The sequence below is a fragment of the Ailuropoda melanoleuca genome, chromosome 1 (genome assembly GCF_002007445.2).
Source record: "Ailuropoda melanoleuca isolate Jingjing chromosome 1, ASM200744v2, whole genome shotgun sequence".
NCBI classification, from domain to species: domain Eukaryota; kingdom Metazoa; phylum Chordata; class Mammalia; order Carnivora; family Ursidae; genus Ailuropoda; species Ailuropoda melanoleuca.
In genome coordinates this window covers 94,381,897-94,403,074 of record NC_048218.1, presented here as the reverse complement: position 1 = coordinate 94,403,074, position 21,178 = coordinate 94,381,897, and the positions used below count along the sequence as shown (strand labels likewise).

General features: G+C 38.6%; 2 protein-coding genes across 3 annotated transcripts in view; both read right to left on the bottom strand.

Annotated features, from left to right (window-relative positions):
• The window catches only part of ZBBX (zinc finger B-box domain containing), a 148,370-nt gene extending 138,792 nt beyond the window's left edge, over positions 1 to 9,578 (bottom strand). The window contains exons 1-3 of the mRNA XM_034663459.1: positions 8,651 to 9,578; positions 6,765 to 6,915; positions 3,655 to 3,745 (exon numbers count right to left, since the gene is read on the bottom strand). The gene's annotated coding sequence lies outside the window, so the exon portion shown is untranslated. The remainder of the gene's footprint in view (positions 1 to 3,654; positions 3,746 to 6,764; positions 6,916 to 8,650) is intronic.
• Positions 9,579 to 11,110: 1,532 nt separating this feature from the next.
• SERPINI2 (serpin family I member 2) overlaps positions 11,111 to 21,178 on the bottom strand; it is a 31,890-nt gene continuing 21,822 nt past the window's right edge. For both annotated transcript variants that reach the window (XM_019797713.2, XM_034663443.1), the window contains exons 7-9: positions 18,181 to 18,267; positions 15,073 to 15,162; positions 11,111 to 11,339 (exon numbers count right to left, since the gene is read on the bottom strand). In XM_019797713.2, the coding sequence (XP_019653272.1) occupies positions 11,263 to 11,339; positions 15,073 to 15,162; positions 18,181 to 18,267 (254 nt within the window). In that variant the 3' untranslated portion in view covers positions 11,111 to 11,262. The remainder of the gene's footprint in view (positions 11,340 to 15,072; positions 15,163 to 18,180; positions 18,268 to 21,178) is intronic.

Here is a 21,178-nt window from a genome sequence, read left to right as displayed (position 1 = left end):
AAGCCTTCAGAGTGTAGGAATAGAGGGTCCTTTTCTGAAGCTCATAAAAGCCATCTATGAAAAGCCTACTGCAAATATCATTCTCAACAGGGAAAAGCTGGAAGCCGTTCCCTTAAGATCAGGAACATGACAGGGATGCCCACTCTCGCCACTATTATTCAGCATAGTACTAGAAGTCCTTGCAACAGCAGTCAGGCAACAAAAAGGTATAAAGGGTATCCAAATCGGCAAAGAAGAAGTCAAACTGTCTCTCTTTGCAGATGACATGATACTCTATATGGAAAACCCAAAGGAATCCACTCCCAAACTATTAGAAGTTATAGAACAATTCAGTAAGGTGGCAGGATACAAAATCAATGCCCAGAAATCAGTTGCATTTCTATACACGAATAACGAGACTGAAGAAAGAGAAATTAGGGAATCCATCCCATTTACAATAACACCAAAAACCATGCGTTACCTTGGAATTAACTTAACCAGAGACGTAAAGGACCTATATCCTAGAAACTATAGATCACTTTTGAAAGATATTGAGGAAGACATAAAAAGATGGAAAAATATTCCATGCTCATGGATTGGAAGAATTAACATAGTTAAAATGTCCATGCTACCCAGAGCAATCTACACTTTCAATGCTATCCCGATCAAAATACCGAGGACATTTTTCAAGGAACAGGAACAAATAGTCCTTAAATTTGTATGGAACTGGAAAAGGCCCTGAATTGCCATGGAACTGTTGAAAAGGAAAAACAAAGCTGGGGGCATCACAATGCCGGATTTCGAGCTGTACTACAAAGCTGTGATCACAAAGACAGCATGGTACTGGCACAAAAACAGACACATCGACCAATGGAACAGAATAGAGAACCCAGAAATGGACCCTCGGCTCTTTGGGCAACTAATCTTTGATAAAGCAGGAAAAAACATCCGGTGGAAAAAAGACAGTCTCTTCAATAAATGGTGCTGGGAAAATTGGACAGCTACATGCAAAAGAATGAAACTTGACCACTCTCTCACACCATACACAAAAATAAACTCCAAATGGATGAAAGACCTCAATGTGAGACAGGAATCCATCAAAATTCTAGAGGAGAACATAGGCAACAACTTCTATGACATCGGCCAGAGCAACCTTTTTCACGACACATCTCCAAAGGCAAGAGAAACAAAAGATAAAATGAACTTGAGGGACTTCATCAAGATAAAAAGCTTCTGCACAGCCAAGGAAACGGCNGAGAAATAAAAGATAAAATGAACTTATGGGACTTTATCAGGATAAAGAGCTTCTGCACAGCCAAGGAAACAGTCAAAAAAACTAAGAGACAGCCCACGGAATGGGAGAATATATTTGCAAAGGACACCACAGATAAAGGACTGGTATCCAAGATCTACAAAGAACTTCTCAAACTCAATACACGAGAAACAAATAAACAAATCATAAAATGGGCAGAAGATATGAACAGACACTTTTCCAATGAAGACATACAAATGGCTAACAGACACATGAAAAAATGTTCAAAATCATTAGCCATCAGGGAAATTCAAATCAAAACCACACTAAGATCCCACCTTACGCCAGTTAGTATGGCAAAAATTAACAAGGCAGGAATTAGCAATTGCTGGAGAGGATGTGGAGAAAGGGGATCCCTCCTAATTGTTTTTGGGAGTGCAGGTTGGTGCAGCCACTCTGGAAAACAGTGTGGAGGTCCCTTAAAAAGTTAAAAATTGAACTACCCTATGACCCAGCCATTGCACTACTGGGTGTTTACCCCAAAGATACAGACGTAGTAAAGAGAAGGGCCATATGCACCCCAATGTTCATAGCAGCATTATCCACAATAGCTAAATCGTGGAAGGAACGGAGATGCCCTTCAACAGATGACTGGATTAAGATGCTGTGATCCATATATACAAGNACCTTACGCCAGTTAGAATGGCAAAGATAGACAAGGCAAGAAACAACAATTGTTGGAGAGGATGTGGAGAAAGGGGATCCCTCCTACATTGTTGGTGGGAATGCAAGTTGGTACAGCCACTCTGGAAAACAGTGTGGAGGTCCCTTAAAAAGTTAAAAATTGAACTACCCTATGACCCAGCCATTGCACTACTGGGTGTTTACCCCAAAGATACAGACGTAGTGAAGAGAAGGGCCATATGCACCCCAATGTTCATAGCAGCATTATCCACAATAGCTAAATCGTGGAAGGAGCCGAGATGCCCTTCAACAGATGACTGGATTAAGATGCTGTGATCCATATATACAAGGGAATATTACTCAGCTATCAGAAAGAAAGAGTTCTCAACATTTGCTGCAACATGGATGGCACTGGAGGAGATAATGCTAAGTGAAATAAGTCAAGCAGAGAAAGACAATTATCATATGATTTCTCTCATCTATGGAACATAAGAACTAGGAAGATCGGTAGGGGAAGGAAAGGGATAAAGAAAGGGGGGGTAATCAGAAGGGGGAATGAAGCATGAGAGACTATGGACTCTGGGAAACAAACTGAGGGCTTCAGAGGGGTGGGGGGTGGGAAATGGGATAGGCTGGTGATGGGTAGTAAGGAGGGCACTATTGCATGGTGCACTGGGTGTTATACGCAACTAATGAATCATCGAACCTTGCATCAGAAACCAGGGATGTACTGTATTGTGACTTACATAATGTAATAAAAAAAAAATAAAAACAAAGAATTAAACCTCAATAAAATTTCGAGAAAAAGGGAAGACTTTTTAAAAATGAAACTGTTGGGGCGCCTGGGTGGCTCAGTCATTAAGCATCTGCCTTCAGCTCAGGGAGTGATCCCAGAGTCCTGGGATCAAGTCCCACATCGGGCTCCTCTGGTGGGAGCCTGCTTCTTCCTCTCCCACTTCCCCTTCCCTCTCTCCCTGGTCTCTCTATCTATCAAATAAATAAATATATTCTTTAAAAAACTGAATAAAAGAATAAAAATGAAACTGCTAGCACTAAAAAATATAATATCTAAAATGAAAATTATACTGGTTGGAATTCAATGAATTAGACCCTGCAGAAGAAAAGATTAAAGAACTCAAAGACATTACAATGGAAATGATGCAAACCAATGCATACAGAAAAACATGAACAACGCTGCAGTGTCCTGTGGAATGTTCTGATGCCATCTACCATACCTTTAATTCAAGTCCAGAGGAAGTGGGGAGAGGAAAGAAAAATGTTTTGAAGAATAATGGCCAAAAACGTCCAAATCCGATATTAACTCTTAGCCCACAGGTCCAATAAGGACAACAACCGCAAGCAGGATAAACACAGAGAAAATAACATCACAACACATTATAATCAAATTGTTGCAAAGCAGGTAGAGAACAGGGTCACACCTTGCTGTGGATTTCCCAGCCTCTGGAACTGTGCAAATGAAATGTGTTTAACTCCCTCAATCTGTGATATTGTGTTGTAGCAGCCCGAGCTAAGACACAGCACCATAGGCATGGAGCTGTGGAACCCCTATCTCAGCTATGGATCGACAACCTCCAAACTTCTTTTACTTGACAGAGAAATCAACTTTTGTCATCTTAAGCCACTTTTTCTTAGTCACTGTTATAGTTAAAACATGTCCTATTTATACAATTATCTACAACTTTTGGGACCTCATATAGACTGAGGAGGCAAACATATACCTGAGTTGGTGGTTGTAACAAAGCTCTTTATTTATTTCAGTTTGATGACTCCTCACTGAGTAACTGCCAGGATGCAGCAGAGTCCTAGTTCCTGCGGGAAACATAAAGATGAATAAGACTTCATTATGGTGCAATTAAAATACACAACTCTTCCTGGGCCCACTGTTACATGAGCAGCTCAAACAAAGAATTATTATGATATAGGAGGAGAGTGTTGGTGCAAGGAAGAAGCAATTGAGAGAAACTTGGATGACATTTTTAGAAAGGGAAATATTTGAACTAGGTCTTGAAGCAAAATTAGAGCTTTGACAGACATTTTGAAGGAGGGGAGAAAAAACATTTCCAGGCAGAAGAAGCAGATTTAACAGTCACTCACCCAAACAGAGATCGGAGATGTGCTCTATAACCAAGCACCAATGAGTAAAGATTAACCTAGAAATGTGGGGTTAAATTATGGAAGACCCTGAATATTGGCTGCAGAGTCTTGCTTTTATTAACTTCATGCAATAAGGAGACATTGTCTTTATAATTCACTTACCTTTTTCATTCAGATTTTTAAAATGTATTTATTTATTTGAGAGAGAGAGAGAGGGAGCACAAGCAGGGAGGGGGAGGACAAAAGGAGAGGGAGAGAGAGAATCTCAAGCAGATTCTCTGCTAAGGGTAAAGGCCAACTTGGGGCTTGATCCCAAGACCTGAGCCAAAATCAAGAGTCAGCTGCTTAACTGACTGAGCCACCCAGGTGGATTTTTTTAAAGCCACACTTTATTTGTATTTTTAATGTAAACTTTTCTCATTGGCTTCTTTTCTCATTGAATGTTGTACTCTGGTAGCTTCTTTACTATTTTATTGCTTATCAGATCATTCTGAGCATAGCAAAGGAACCTTCCTCACAGAAGAGAAGCAGTATAATGTGTTCCAGGGGTTCTCAGGGTATGGTTTCCTGACTGGTAATCATCATCACTGGAAACGAAACTTGTTAGTATGCAAATACTCGGAACACAACCAAGACCTACCAGATCAGAAACTTTGGAGGTGGAGCTCAACAATCTGTTTTAACAAGCCCTCCAGGTGATTTTGATGCACATCAAAGAGTGAGAACTGCTGGCTTAGTGATTTAGACGGGGGTTCTGGAGTCAGAGCATCAGAGTTCAGACACCAGTTCTACCATCTATACTCCCTGGGTGCCCTTAAGCAAAGTTCCTTCACCTTCTTGTTCCAAATTTCTCATTTCATAAGGGGTGTGACAGAGATAGGAAGATTACATAAGATACTATAAGATATTGTATATGCACTACTCAATGATAGTAAGATCTCTATAAATATAAATTGTTAATTACCAAATAGGAAATTAATTGCCCCCAATTTTTCTCTGCATATTTCCATGGATACAAGAATATGAATAATGCGATACAAGCTATGACAAACCAAATAATTCAAAGTTAATATGCATACATAATCCAAAAGAAAAATCTGTTGAGAAAAAAAATGCCTGTTGAGAACTCCTCAGACCAGTGTTTCTTCTGTCATTTTCTGTGAAGCATTGAGCACATGCTTTTAAATATCATTAGCAAGCCTATCCCTTACAAGTAGGTATAATTTTTATATCAGTCAGAAGTCTATTTAGGACAAATCTTTAAAGATGATACTCTCAACCTTTACACCTCCACTCCCCCCCACACACACATGCACACACACAGAGTAATTAGAAGTTAAAGGCTGCTTTTTTTTTTTTTATGGAAAGAAAGATTCTCAATCAAGACAGCTGTCTGGCAGCCAACAAAGCACCCCATTAGTGGGCTTTCTGAATTTTACATCCTCTCATCTCTTTTAGTGAAGATAGATTTTTCTCATGAAGCTGAGCAATTTGCATGGTAAAATACACCGGAACATCAATCCTGAAGTTCTTTCACAGAATTAGGAAAACTGCAATCGCATTTCCGAGCTTTGACTTCCCAGGTATCAGGCGCCAGGATGAGGAGTACATACACCACAGGCTAATACATGGAAAACATGCATTAAGAACATAGTTGCGGGGGCACCTGGGTGGCACAGCGGTTAAGCATCTGCCTTCGGCTCAGGGCGTGATCCCGGCGTTCTGGGATCGAGCCCCACATCAGGCTCCACTGCTGGGAGCCTGCTTCTTCTTCTCCCACTTCCCCTGCTTGTGTTACCCCTCTTGCTGGCTGTCTCTCTCTCCGTCAAATAAATAAATAAAATCTTTAAAAAAAAAAAAAAAAGAACATAGTTGTGTTACTTTACCAGGCACTAGCTACCTAGTTCCTACGGCCTAACACTCTATGGTGTATTTCTTGCTCCTAGGAGAGCCCAGCATGGGAATCCTTGGTCAGCATTGGCAGCAGAGGATTGGATGGATGTGATCCACGCAATCACTTGGGAACCCAGGCTGATGGAGCCTCTGCCATCTTCCAGATGCCGTATAAGGCTTCTGTCACCCTTCAAGTTGATGTACAGCCAACAGAGTGGGCAAAAGAGAAAGAAAAGTAGACAATCTTGCTTCGTAACCACTGCAGCCAGAAGGAACACATGGCATTTCTGCTCCATATGCTATGTGGTGAGAACAGGCCAAGTTCACGAGTGATGTGAGTGTAGTCTCTGGCTGGCTGTGGGGTCACTAGGCACACGGCCTACTTCTGAAGTTATTACAGGCGACCATTTCATCAAATATTGCCACAGCTTGACAAATTCTCCTGCCTTCTGGCCGGCTACGTCTGTGTTACTGTAGCTGCTGCTCCCAACTTCAAATTACGCCACGTACTCCGGGTTTTGTTATAGAAGCGCCCCATTAAAATACCAAATTAACTTACTGTGGTCACTAACAACCCCTTAAATTTCAGTGAAAATGTAACTCCTGCTCGCGTCACAGTGAAATGCCAGTGGGTGTTCCTGGTTGCTCTGGCAGCAGAGAGGATCTGTGACACACAGGGAGAGAGGCACCCGGGCTAACAGAGGCTCTGTCACCTTCTAAACAGAGGTACCAGGGTCAGCATTTCACAGCTTCAGCACTGATGTCTCAGTTGTACGGAAGAGAGCAGTGAAAGAGGGACACTTGTTTCTTCATCATTTGGACTCTCAAGTGATGCACTCACCTGCACTCCGATTCCATGGATGAGAACTAATGCAGGGCTCCACCAGACAAATACGACGGGTGAGATGATGTCCCCAGCCAGGCCACCAGTGCCTGGCAGCAGCTTTAGCCTGAGGAAGCCACTGTTGAAAATCTTCGCTACATAGCAGTCTCTGCCACAAGAGTAAAATTGCTCTCTATATATTCTGTTTTAAAAAACAGAATCTCAGGGACGCCTGGGTGGCTCAGTCGATTAAATGTCTGCCTTTGGCTCAGGTCATGATCCCAGGGTTCTGGGATCGAGCCCCACACTGGGTTCTCTGCTAAGTAGGGAGTTCGCTTCTCCTTCTCCCTCTGCCTGCCACTCCCCTTGCTCGTGCTCTCCCTCTGTCAAATAAATAAATAAAATCTTAAAAAAAAATAAAATAAGAATTGAACCTCAAACCTATAAAAAGACAACTGTAAATACATTAAGGATGATGTAATAGACCAAGATCTGAGTGAGAGGCATATCCTGGGACGTTTTTGGTTTTATGAAAACACACTGCTTATGGATAATGGTGACTCAAAAGACATTATTCCAGAAATGTGTCTTTGATGAGAAGTCCAAGATTTACAAACACAGGACTTTAGAATAAAGACTTAAAATAAGATTTCTCAACCCTTCAGTGTGCTGGTGCGGACATCGAAGCCCCAGAGAATTGAGGGGACAAGCCAAAAATACAATTTTAGGCCATGAAAAATGTCTCATCTTTCATTTCCTTTATACCATCGGGGTGGTCACTTGAGGCATCAAAAAGCGAAAGAAAAAAAAAAGATTTTGGCCTCTAGAACTTCAGACTTTATTTAGAGTTGATCACACAAGGAGCCAGAAAAAAAACAGAGAAATGCAGGGGGAGAAACTGCTTTTACAAGCAAACAGATTAGAGTACACTGACTCTTCTGGCCTGTGTAGAGCCAGTCTCAGGATCCACACAGCTCAGCGGTCAGCCCCTCACTGGCTGTGTCTCAACGGTGCGAGGCCCTCCTATGAGAAAATATCTTACTTCCAGAAGTCCAAACCACTGACTTCTAATGAAATCTGCCTAATTTTTCTCTGTGTCTTTCAAGATTTCCAGATCATTATTACCCAATTCAGGAAATTCTATAAACCTTACCCCAAAAAAGAAATCTCAGGTCTTTGACCCCTTGGGTCCCACTGTCTGATGTAGCAGAATCCTTTCTCTAAAGTATGCCATGAACTTTAACTGTGTGAAGTCCATAAACCCAAAGTTTCCAAAAAATACTAGTACATTAATGGCCGTTTTGTCTCAAGGAGGAAAAAAATGTATATGTGATATATGAATGATGGATTAGATTTTTTCAAAGGAAATTTATTTGACAATATTTTTATCCCACGTAGATTATGTACTGTTGTGATCTAAAAGATTTCGTATAGCTTGGCAAAGGAAATTATTTCATATTTATTTTATTTCATATATATATATATATATCTTTTATAAATATGTTCCAGAAATTTTTAACCTTTGTGATATGGAGCTATAACTACTTAGTTAATTTTACTGAAGGTGAAGATTAAAGGTTTTAATCTTGAAAGTACTTTGGCAGGTATGTTTCTTGGACAGGGGGTAGGGGGATTTTCGGCTTGAACCCATACTAGAAAGCTACTCTCTTCCTTTTTTTTTTTTTTTTTTAAGATTTCATTTGAGAGAGAGAGAGAGCACGAGCAGGGGTGAAGGAGTGGAGGGAGAGGGAGCAGGGAGCCTGACACTGGGCTGGATCCTAGGATTCCAGGATCATGACCAAAGCCATGGAAGACGATTAACCAGCTGAGCCACCCAGGTACTCCTACCCTCTCTTCTGTGAGGAGCTTAAATGCTTTCCTTTTGCAAAGCAAGTAACACCTACCAGGTGCAGAGCATGAAATCGGAGAAGAAAAACTTCTGTCGGTGCAAAGTCAGGCTCCATAGCAGGGAAACTGAGGCAGGCATTTAGCAGATCATGGTGAAGAAAAGCAAATATATGAGGAACATATTATGAAAAAATTGCTTAAAGTGAAACTTGGGCAGTCTCCTTCTTATATTATCTCATTTATAAAACCCTTCTTAATTCCTTATCCTGTTTTATTGGTTCCCTGGTTATGGTTCTTCTGCCACCAGTAACGTGTCAGCTCCATGAAGGCAGAGACCCTGTCAGATTTGTTCACTGGTATATCCCTGGTCTCTACAGCCGACCCTGGATCATGGTGGAAGCTCAATATTTGTGGAGACAATAATTAAGTCTCCAGAGCACACTCATATGTTACACGCAGAAAAGGATCCTAAGACTCAGGCAATCCAAGAGAAATAGGAATTTGGACAGACCTGAATAAAACTACTATTCTCTTAACAGCCTTTTATTCCCCTTCTTCTGGAATGGAGGACGTGCATTTTTAAACCTGTCCCATGATGAGCAACAAACTTACGGCGTCGTTAACATACAGATCAGCACTTGCTGTGCTGTACCTGAGTCTGCTCAAGTCGGCCGTCGAGACAAACGAATATTGCTTTCAACTATGTTATGGTCTTAAGCAATCATAATTAATTATAAAGTTGTTTTCATAATGTCTTGAGTATTGTTCTAGGTTTTTCTGAAGATAGAAATCTAAACTTTGAAGATTAGACAGCACAGTGTTTCAGGGGAGGACTTGCACTACTTTAAATGATTTACACAGGGGGTGCCTGGGTGGCTCAGTCAGTTAAGCAGCCAACTCTTGATTTCAGCTCACGTCATGAGCTCAGGGTCCTGGGATCAAGCCTCGCGTCAGGCTCCACACTCAGTAGAGAGTCTGCCAGAGGATTCTCTCTCTCTTCCCTCTGCTCCTCCCTAAAATAAAAAAAAGGACTTAAGTAGAAGGGATTATGGTCACAGCCTTCTTCTCTCTTAGATAGTCTTGGCTTCAAACTTGGAAATACTGTGATGATCACTATATTTATCTGCTATGTGTTCTTGACTAATTCATATGATGTCTTTGAGCCTCAGTTTTTTCGTCTGCAAGGTGGGTAATATTATCCCACAGGATTCTTAGTATATTTAACATAATGTAGATAAAGTGCACACTTCACTGGGTGACACATAATTAGAGCTCAACAATGGGAAGCCATTATCATGAAATTCTCTGCTAAGAATTGCCAGACAAACCAACCAAAGAATACTCTACATCATTAACATGAAAATGGAAAAACTGTGAAACAGGTTATATCATGTAGTATTCTTTTGAATATTTGGATCTGACATTTCCAAGTATTCAGAGAAAGGGTTCTGCATTTAATCTTTACAGATTACAATCTTGGCTCTAATACTTTCTTAGTTCAGTGTTATAAAATCTTGGAAGGTCAGCTTCCTAAATCACACTAATTGAGCTGCCGCTTTCATGCATGGGAAAACTTTAAAAAGTTCTCATTATTTTACTTTCTTATACATGTTTAAAGCATAAATCAGAAAACAGATATGTCCCAAAAGGTATTACAACAATGGCAAATATTAAATGTTAATACATTGAGTTAAGATTAAGATTTTTCCCTTTGCTCATTTGTTTCTTAAACAATGAGTGAAATCATATGGTATTTCTTTTTCTCTGACTCATTTCACTTGGCATGATACTCTCTACCTCTATTCCTGTCATAGCAAATGGCAAGATTTCATTCTTTTTATGGCTGAATAATATTTCACTGTATATATCTATATCTATATATCTATATATCTATATCTATATCTATATCACATCTTCTTTATCCATTCATCAAAAGAGAGAGAGAGACAAACAAACCAAGAAGCCAACTTATAACTATAGGGAACAGACTGACGGTTACCAGAGGGGAAGTGGGTGGGGGGATGAACGAAATAGGTGATGGGGATTAAAGAGTACACTTATCGTGATGAGCACCGGGTAATGTATGGAAGTGTTGAATCACTATGTTGACATCTGAAATTAATATAGCATTGTATGTTAACTAACAGGAATTAAAATAAAAACAAAACAAAAGATTAAGATTAGTAAAATACTCAAAGCTCATCTACTGTCATGGATACTAGATCCATGTGGCCCCCAGAGAGGCACATACCATGCCCACTCTGTCTCTTGACCTTACTTCTGTGTGGTCTGCATAATGCTGCTATGCCTGGGGGTCAGATGGCCCAGTTTTTTAGGAATACAGAGACTTTGATAGCTAAGATAGAAATCTGGTATCAAAATATCTCAGACGAGATTGTTCTAACATATTAATAGTAACATTTTATGTAAGTTCACTGCTTTTGATTCATATAGACTTTATAAAACATAAGGAACAAAAACATTAAATTAATAAATTCATTTATTAATAATTTCACTTATTCATTAATGCATGTCCATATCAGTACAGATTAATACAGTTACAGTTAAAACAGAAAAAGATATGTAGAAAATACTTGCACGATGATGTTATTTCACCAATCAACAATTTTGCAGGAATCATCTTATATTCTGAGGCTGTTCTTTTCAATCACAGTGAATCTAAATCTCTTCCCTTCATCTTTTGGGTGTCAGGATTTGTCACTCTTCCCATAAACAAAATTGATTCTAAGAAAAGAAAAAAAAAACAATTAGGAATTTCTGGAGAAAAAAGTTGACAATAATTAGTCTTTCTGAATATTTTAGCAGATCATTTAGTCTTTTTTTCTGTATAAGATAAATAGGTAATGTCTAACAGCAAAACCCTCTCCTTTGTCTAAAATACATAATTATATCATTATTATTCATTTTCTGTTAATTTACGAAGTAAATTAACACCGACAACAGCTTGTCATGGAAAATGCATTAGTCCTGTTTTTCATATAAGGCAAAAATAAAGTGGCAGAGAGGTGTTCTTCTAAATATAGAGACTCAGGCAAACATAGTGTAATGAAATGGTGACGAACATGGTAGAGTTATAAATTTAAGGCATTAGCAGTCATCATTGTATGCCTGTTACATCAGCTCTTAGGGTTAAGAGTGCAGCTTCTCAGATGTCCTCCTTCAGCTCTGAAGCAAAGCTTACTGCAAAAGACAATATTTTCTATTGCTAGTACTTTCAAATCCTCCCTGAGGTGATTGTATAGAGCAGAAATGTAAAAACCCGAATCCAGCTATTCTGTGTTTGCGAGTGAGAAGGAACTAAGAACTTGAGGACAAAACAGAAATAAAGGATGTGTCAAAATCCATTCACCTTTCTTTTCAACTAGGGTAAGAGAAGTGGCTTGAATGGATCAATGCCAAGTATTGCCTTGACTTTTACGTTCTTTATGGATACATGTAATAAATGTGAATTTCAAAAGTGATCAAATAAATTTTACATAATTTAAAGCTAATGAAAATTATACTGCAATGTATTTGAAATAATTATTAGAGTCTTTTTTCATTAACTCTTTACTGTTCAGTCCAAAGACAGATATTCCTAGAAGAGCCAATAACATGGAAATAGACACAATCTCCAGCAAATTTTTTCTTTTTATGATTATAATCAATAATACTTTGCCTCAAAAATCTCAAAATAACTCCAAGAAAAAGAAAACAAATTTTCCTGTTTTTCAGGTAGATAGGGACCCATAAATAACTTTCCCAGGATGTATATTGCATTTGGTCACAATAGAAACCAGTAATGACTGTTGTCTCTTTATAATTCTATGGCATTAAAATGCTTATTGGAATTGTTTGGGAAAATTTTTAAGTGAATTTTATGGAAACTAACCTCATAATTGAAGACAACAGTTTAAAATTTTAAACACTCAGAAGTGTAGGACATTATATAAAAGCCATTTGTCCCAGTCTTTTCAATCTATTTCTTTGACCAAGGAGTACCAACCACATTTTGAATTCAGTCCTTATGCAGTCACCAATCTACTCTCCACTAAATTGGATGGATTAGTGAACTCTCCCTGACATAACAGCATTGGATAGAGAGGCAGGCTGAAGCAGAAATCATTGTTTCCATTTTCCCTCTACATTCCCCCTTGTCAAAGAGGTGTCCTCCATCTTTAACAAATATATGTGTATAACATCTCCATCAGACAGAAGCAACTTTTACTTCGTAATATTAAAATACACTAGCATAACCAAAGCCAATAGCCTAGAAGAAAGATTTCTTAATGAACATCCTGCAGTCTGCTTCTTCTTTCAACCCAAAACCATAAAGAGTTTTAAACACCTTTTTTTTATAATGTGTGGAGTACTGTCAGTTTCAGAATCATGACTCATTTTCTGAGAAATAGCACATTTCATATAGCATCTCTCATAATTTCTTTTGAAAGTCTCCAACACTGGCCTACCCCCTCAGCCTAAAAGGAGAAAAAATGTTCTTCATTTCCTTGGAAGTTCAGCTTAGTAAGAGCTTTGGGTAAATATACTGAAATATAAAACTAACGTGGTAGAAAAATACAAATAATGCTTGGATTTTGCCCAAGAGGACTGTTTGTCTGAAATAAAATTTTAAATCTGATAAAAATTGATTATACTAAATCTAAAATCATTCATCCTCTTACTTCATAAATCATCAAATGAATATACTTTATGTAAAGCAGTAAGCTACTTAGTAGTTTACTATGCTATCCTAAGGCACCATTTTCATCAATAGCAATGATTTTCTCAGTTCATTTGTGAGAGAAAAATAAAGAAATCACTGAATGTGTATCATCTTAAGATAATGGCTCATTCTACATTTTATATGGCAACAATTTACAGCCCCCGATAAATGAGTAGCCCTTCATTTTAAACAATACTTTAAAGGAGTAACCCTAGTTTAGAAAGTCTCATTACAATAAAAATCATGAGACAGTACAAATTGTCATTAAAGTCTGATAGTTAAGCATTTTTCCCAGATAAATAAATGAATGGATTATTTGGGGATTAGAATTTTCACTGCTGTTTAACTGGTAGCAATTACATGGCCTTGGTCATCAACTTGGTAAATAGAGAGTCAAACATTATTCTAAATGCCATTATTTCCTAGTGCTTTGATGTCCAATGCAGCTTCATTTCTTTCTATTCTCCATACTCGAAAATTGCATACTAATTGTAAGAAATTAGAGTTTTCCGAAGATTAAGGGTGTATAGACCTAATGACACACCAGAATATCCTTTAACCAGAGCTGGAATTGAAGTTGTCTTAATGCAATCTCAGCAAATCTAAAACTATCTCATTGTTTTCAAGACGTAACTTCCAGAAGTGTCACTCAGCATTGGTTTCATGGAGCCTAAAAAGAGAGACTGGTATATCCTTCAGGGGGCCAATAACATCAGTACCATTAGCGAATCTAACAGATTCAGATCTAAAATTGACTATGTCTCTTTTCCAAGTAACTCAACTTATACAGAGAAACTTCTCCATTCTCCTTCTTTCCTTCATATATTCAATCATTCCCCTTTATAGTTATTGATTTGTTCATAATGAACGCTACGTGCCAGGCATAGTGTTACAGGCTTCATATATTCCTTTATTTAACTCTAGGAGATGAGCATTAAAATTATGTTTAAATAGGAGGTGGAGAAAATATGGCTTAGGAAGTATCATTGACTTGTCTTACAACCATTAGTTAACAGAGCTAGGACTTGAGCCCAGTCTGACACCCAGGTTCACACTGTCAGTCTCTAGGGATACTGATTTTGTACGTAGAGCACATGGCCAAATACTCCACATGTTGCCTTTGTGTCAAATGCAGTCCAATCCACACCTACCTCTACCTTTTGTAGCTAACTGCATCATCTTTCACCAACTGCCCACACTGGAGATTTTTAATTATCTTTGACCTCTCTGTCCCACTCAGAGGCTATAGCTGGTCACTTATTCTTTTGGAATGTACCTCTGAGACCTTCACAATTGTGCAACTTCCAATTTCTGTTCCTCTTGTGGCATCACAGACAGTTGACCTCTGAGACAAACAGGTCCTATTTCCACTCTGCCACTTTCCACCCGTATGACCTTAGACAAACTATATAACCTCTCTCTGAGCTTCTGTGCTGTTATTGGTCAAATAGCTAACCTGTTGGAATGGTGTTAGCTTTAGAGATAGGTATTTAAAATCAGTAGCATATAATAATAGCTGTGTTGGCAGTTATTACTACTACTGCCCTATTTTAGGTCCCTGTCACCTCTTAAAATGCAATGCCTGGTATAAAAGACACTCTCACCAAATAGTCACTGAAAGAATAAGTTGAGAAATGAAAATAGATTCAATACATTGAAAGGATAAATGATCTCAGATGTACAGATTACAAATAACAACTAGAACTACGTCTGTTTGACTTAAGCAGTTCCCCCAAAGAATACTAGAAAAGATACCTGTTGGGTTATTCTTCACAATAAACAGAAATGGATGATTTGCTATAAATTGGTTTTGAGCCAGACTCATGATCACAGGGATGTGCATGCCTATGAAACAGAGACAATAGTTATTTAGATGTGCACATTAAAGGATGAGGAGAGAAAATATATCCATAATACTTTTTGTAGACAGGAAAAGTCATTTCATTTGAGGAGTTAACATGTAGAAAAATAACCATTTTCAAAATACAGAGAAATCTGGAATAAATTTAAAAATCAAAGAGCAGAAGAACAAATATTGGATTATTCATGGAATTATTCTAACTTCGCATTTATGCTCAATGAAGAAGAAAGTCAGATACTAGATTCAATTTAGTGAAAGCAGTTGAAAAATTTCTTCTTTTAAACAGTAATTTTCTGCTCCCTTTTTATTTACATTATATGATTTATTCTTATAATGTTTCACTCTTAATTCCTATCCAGATATGTTTGTACTTCATTTCTATTCTTCAGGCTTGTGGTAATCACATCTGAGTTCAAATTTATTTATTTTTTTTAACTTTTCCAAAATTATTCTGTGGGCTCAGAGCTTTTAGGATTTGTGCTGTGAATGATTATGGGATTTTTATTATGTGGTTAGAAGAAAAGATTTACTGCCTTAATAACTATTTACTATAATAATTTATGTCATGTGGCTCTATTGTAGCATTTGCCAACATTTAGAGTGAATAAACTTAAATGGTTGGGTTTCTTTTTCTTTTTAAATTAAATATTTCTACACTCAATTCAGATGTTTCCTTCACCAATAATGCAATGATTTTTTACAGTTTTTTCAGACTCATGGAAAATCATTTTAAAAATGCAACAGGAGTGATCAGAACTGAAAAATAATGGTAGAGAATGACAAATAATGTATCCTCTACGCTCTTTGTTTGTGACTGGGGTATGCAAATTAAACTGACAAAAGATACATTAACAGAAGAAATGGTTTATTCTATATCCCCAGAGGAGCTTCACAGAAAAGAAGTAAATATCCCCCAAAATGTTAGGCTTGAGAGCTTATCTACCTTTTTAACAAAGGGTAGTAAATTGTGGAGACCTGACTAGACCAAAAAAGGGGCAATAAATTGTGGGAAAGTAAATATATAGGAAAAATTAATAGTATAAGAGGGTTATTTAGTAAGGTTTGTCATGCAGACTCATTTCATTGCCAACTTTCATCTCTGGTGATAAAGGTTATTCTCCTTCTGATATGGGAGAGAGGAGGAGAGACACCTTCACAAGGGAAATTTATGCCCTGCTTTTAGGCAGATCGGGGGAAAGTAGAGCTCTTTTTTTTCCCCCCTGTACTGTTTCTCCATTTTCTTCAGCTTAAAACAACCCTTCAGACAAAGTGGCTTATTTGGGGATGGCATATTTTGATTGCCTTCAGAATCAAGCATAACCTTAGTAATATAAAATGCATGGCCCTCTCCTACCTGCAATATCAGGGTTACGATGCCCAAATTACCAGTGAATATAGACTTATGTTTGAATTGATGAGAGGATACAAAAAAGCATAGTCAGTGTCATTCCCATTCTCACTTGGGTGAACACTTGAGATTTTTTGTCCTTGAGCATCCACTGAGCAGACACCTGAAAGTCAAAATACTCACACTGGAAATTATTCTGACTTGTCATACATCAGGGTCACTGCTGACCCCTTGATGATTGTTACATCCTCTTAGAGAACTCTAGACTTAAATTAGAGGTAGTGGGTGATGGTAGAAAGAGCTCTGAACCTGTAGTCAGAGAACCCGATTAAAGTATGACCACTTCACGTGGTAGGCCTCTTTCTTCACCAATATAATGAGAGAATTAGATGATGATCTGTAAGGACTCTTAACATAAAAGCAGCTGGAAAATCTGTCTACACAGGCCAACAACTTCATCCAAAGCAACTTTTTTATTTCTCCAAGATTGAAGTAACCCATGCTCTCCAATCTATGTTCCTTGAGTACAGTAATGCCAAGTCGTTCAGGATATGACAGAATGGTAGCAGGAGTCCAGTGTGACCCACCTACATGTCAAAATCCATTGGCACTATATAGTATTACAAATTAACCTACAAATCAATAACACGGATATACATTTATAGAAATTTATCAATAAGATAGCTTAAGGGTGCATATCTTTTACACATTGGCTAAAATTACGGAAGTCTGAAGAATTAAAATAGACTTATGGGACATTCATTAAAGTTGTTTTTGCATTTCTAATTAAATTTTCTCCAATTATTTTTTGAGGATTACTTGTATACACCATAGATACGATTCAAAATGCCATTTATTCAAGGAAATCTATCATAAAGGAGTAGTTCACAAACTGTAATGTGTTCACAAATCGCCTAAAGGCCTTGGAAAACACAGATTCTGATTAAGTAGGTCTGGAGTTGCACCTGAGTGTTGGCATTTCTAACGAGCTCCCAGGTGACGCTGCCGCTGCTCGTCTGTGCACTACCCGTGACTTGCAGTAGCTGGACAGGCTGCAAGCCACTGTAGAGCCCTGATTCTCAACCTTGGATGTAAGAAAATGCTAGAGTCTGGATTTCACCTCCAGAGATACTAATTTAATTTATTTACTAATTTAATTTTGGGGGATACACTGGCATAAGATTTCAAAAAGCTTTCCAGGTGATTCTAATGGGCAACTAACTTTGAGAGCCACAGGCGTATAATGACAAAAACCATATTAGAGAAGTAGACCTACTTGGTGTAATAGAAGAAGGAAATTAATGACAATTACCTAAGAGTAAGTATTCCTGAACAATAATTTCATGTTTGAACAGAAAGTTCCCTCCACAGGGCCTATCTCTTGATTGGTAGGTAAAACACAATTTACAAATAAACAAATATTAGTAGATAGGCCTCAACTCCTAATTAAATCCCTTCCCTGGCCTTTTTTATTCAGCAGCAACTGCAGAGAGGCAAAAATAGCTTATATAACCAATTTCTCTTTTCTTCCTGCAGTGTACTGCACAGTAGGAAGGAAAGAGGAGATCAGAGTCGTGCAGAAATGCCAATGCCCTAACGCTGCACATTTCCCCCAGTCTTTCCTCCTGGCTGGCTGTGAAACCATTTGTCCTACCAGCTGATGTTGCAGCTTCGCTGCCATCTTCATTTATCTCAAAAAAAACGTGTTGCATGACTTGGGAAATAAACACTTCAGCTGAATCTGTTGGAAAATAGAAAAGTGTATTTAAGGATTAGAACTCAGAGCCATTATTTCTTAGGTCCATGTTAATTACATTTTCAGATGAACAAAGAAAAGGAAAAAAAAAACAATAAAAACAAATTCTTCCCAAGTTAGTTAATTTGCTAGAGGTGGAAGTTAGTTAAGCTCTTGCAGAAATGATACAGAGACCCATAGAGAGAGATCAAATTTAGCCCAGATACAAAGGCAAAGATAGAAGGGGATAAGCCTCATATCAGGTATCCCACTAAGTGCAATATTTGTACGGACAGAAGATTTCGCCCCCCTTAGCTATGGTCTACAGACAAGATGAAAAAGGCTTTACAGATTTGAATTAATCCCACCCTATGGATTCAACCTCAAAGCCAACTTGCCTTTCAAATTCTATGTTCAGTTTTGATCTGACTTTAAAATAAAATTTACTTTCTTTCAAGACTGGTGAGGCTATGAAAGTCTAAAGAGCTTTTGTGTCATCTGTTACAAAATCACTTCAGAGCTATGCTTTAAAACCTGTCAAATTTCTCAGTGTAAGATAGTGTCTTACAACATTCTGTTCCGGTGTGGATACAAGCTGAGAGAACATGCCCCTCTTCTCCCCTTGGTGGAACTGCTGTATGTGTGAAGCGTTTCTGATCTTGGGACCTGCAGGGATAGTCTCCTTGAGAAGGGGGAAGAGAAGCTGCGAGTTCAGAAGCCATCAGCCATTCCCGCTGTGTCAGGACCACTCAGATCTGACAGTGTGCCTCAAAGAGACAACGGAAACATGGTCATGGGTTCACTGGTGGCCAGAAAGTGGAGGAAAGATGACTGGCCTGGAAACTTGACGAGAAAGGAGAAAAAGGAGCTTTGTTTCTCTTGGGAGAGAAAGCGGATGTGACCAGGCAGACCCCACCAAATCCACCAGATTTACAAGGATTCAGGAAGAAATTCCTTGAAGTAGAGGGGAATCAGCTCTGGCAGCTCACAGAAAAGAAAAGCCCCTCAGGCAAGATAAAGAGAAGTCATGAAAGGGATATTTGCATAAAAAATGGCTTTCTAAAAATAAACTCCAAATTGCTTGTGATCACTCTATCTGGGCCTCTGAATACCTCTTATCCTCATCTGCTACCCTCCTCTGCTCATCCAGTAGCCCCAGCTCAAGGCCAAGTATCAAGGCCTTAGCCCTAACTCTCCTTCTGCTTAAAACCCCAGTCCCCAGAACTTTCCCTGACAGGCTCCTTTGTTCTTTAGGTCCCAACAAAAATATTACTTCCCAACCCAGTCTTCCTTTCCCACCCTAATTCTGCCTGTATCTGACCTAATCACATTTATTCCATGATGCTGTTTTAGTTAATTTACACCATCTATTACCTCACCATTTAATTAGCTAATTGCTTATTAATTATTCATCAGCAGATGTAAACTTCACTAGAAGCAGAACTTTGTCCATTTTATGCATCCTTGCAAAACTGCCTGGCATGTAGTTGGCTTCCAACAAATATTTGTCAAATAAATCATGGATATGAATATGTCCAGTGACAGAAACAAATAAGATAGAGAAGAGGGGGCATGCCCACCTTGAAATGCAAGAGAATGGTCTGTTACAAGATTAGGCAAGTAGGCATGTTCTTTCCCAAGGACTGCCTAGAGTAAGACAGGATTCACATATGGAGCCCAGAGTAGCTGACCTAGAGACCCATATCAAGCCAAGAGTGAAGAACAAAAAGCATATTGGGATGCAGTGGAGAATTTCACCCAGTTTAGCCCTGATACCAGATCAACTGACTCCATGGCCATCAGACGGAGCCTCTGGTCTCATGTATCCTGTCTTACCACCAAGAGGTCCTGATCTTGGGAAAAGCTAATAGACTGGAACAAGGAGTTTGGACTCCATAAAGTCACTGATTTCTTCAGGTTTGTAATAATTGTTCTCCGTTTCTACGAAAATTCCAAGCATGTCTCTGTCATATTAAGAGGACAAGAAACCTTCTACAGCTTTGCTAGAAGATGTCCAAGTAAATATTAATGTGCCATTGACCCACTTGTGTTTTTTTTTTTTTAATATCTACCATTTACTTAGTATCTGTTGTGTGCCAGATATGGAACAAGGTGACTTACATACACTCTCATTTATTTTCACCACTACAATTTGTTATCTCATTTATCAAATTAGAAAGTGGAGGCTCGGAAAGCTTAAATATTTTACTGAAGGTAACACAAGAAGTAATGGCAGTGTGAAGTCAAATATTCATCTCCAAGTTTCCAAAAGTAACTGTCTGAAAACATTTCATTCAAAGCTTGTGAATTACATCAGTGTAAGATGGTAGCTCCTGTGCAAATACCCCACAGCACTGGTGTTGGACTGGTTCACAGTAGCTTTTAGAGAATGTTTACTAAATAGGGGATAAGTAGGGATAGCAGGGAATTCACTGTTCTCCTAATGACCAGATGTAGTGCTAGTGATGGCCCTGGCTATTTTATTTCTGGCAGGAAGATAGAAGCAAAGTAGTTAAAGCAACTCAAATAGACACCTCAGAAAAAGAGCAGAAAATGTTGGATGTTTGTTTTTCGCTGTTTAAAGTTATTCTCTCACACAAATTCTCTTATAAAGCATTTTGGAGGTATTTTTGTGATAAATCTGCCTATAAAAGGAGATTTTTTAGAAGTTACCAATTGCTGGGGATTTGTACAGCGAGTGGCTGTTTGAAATGTCTGATGTATAGTGAGTGAGCTTCTGAAGGCCAGAAAGAAGGCGAACAGGGAGAGGTGCTTGAAAAATGGGCTGGTTGATTCTAGGTTGGCGAGATGGCTGTGTTCCAGGGCACACTTAGAGAGCGTGCTGTTGCAGTATTTAACGTTGACTGCCTCATCCCTGATGCAGATGAAATTGTCAGAGAAGTCAGATGTCTCCATC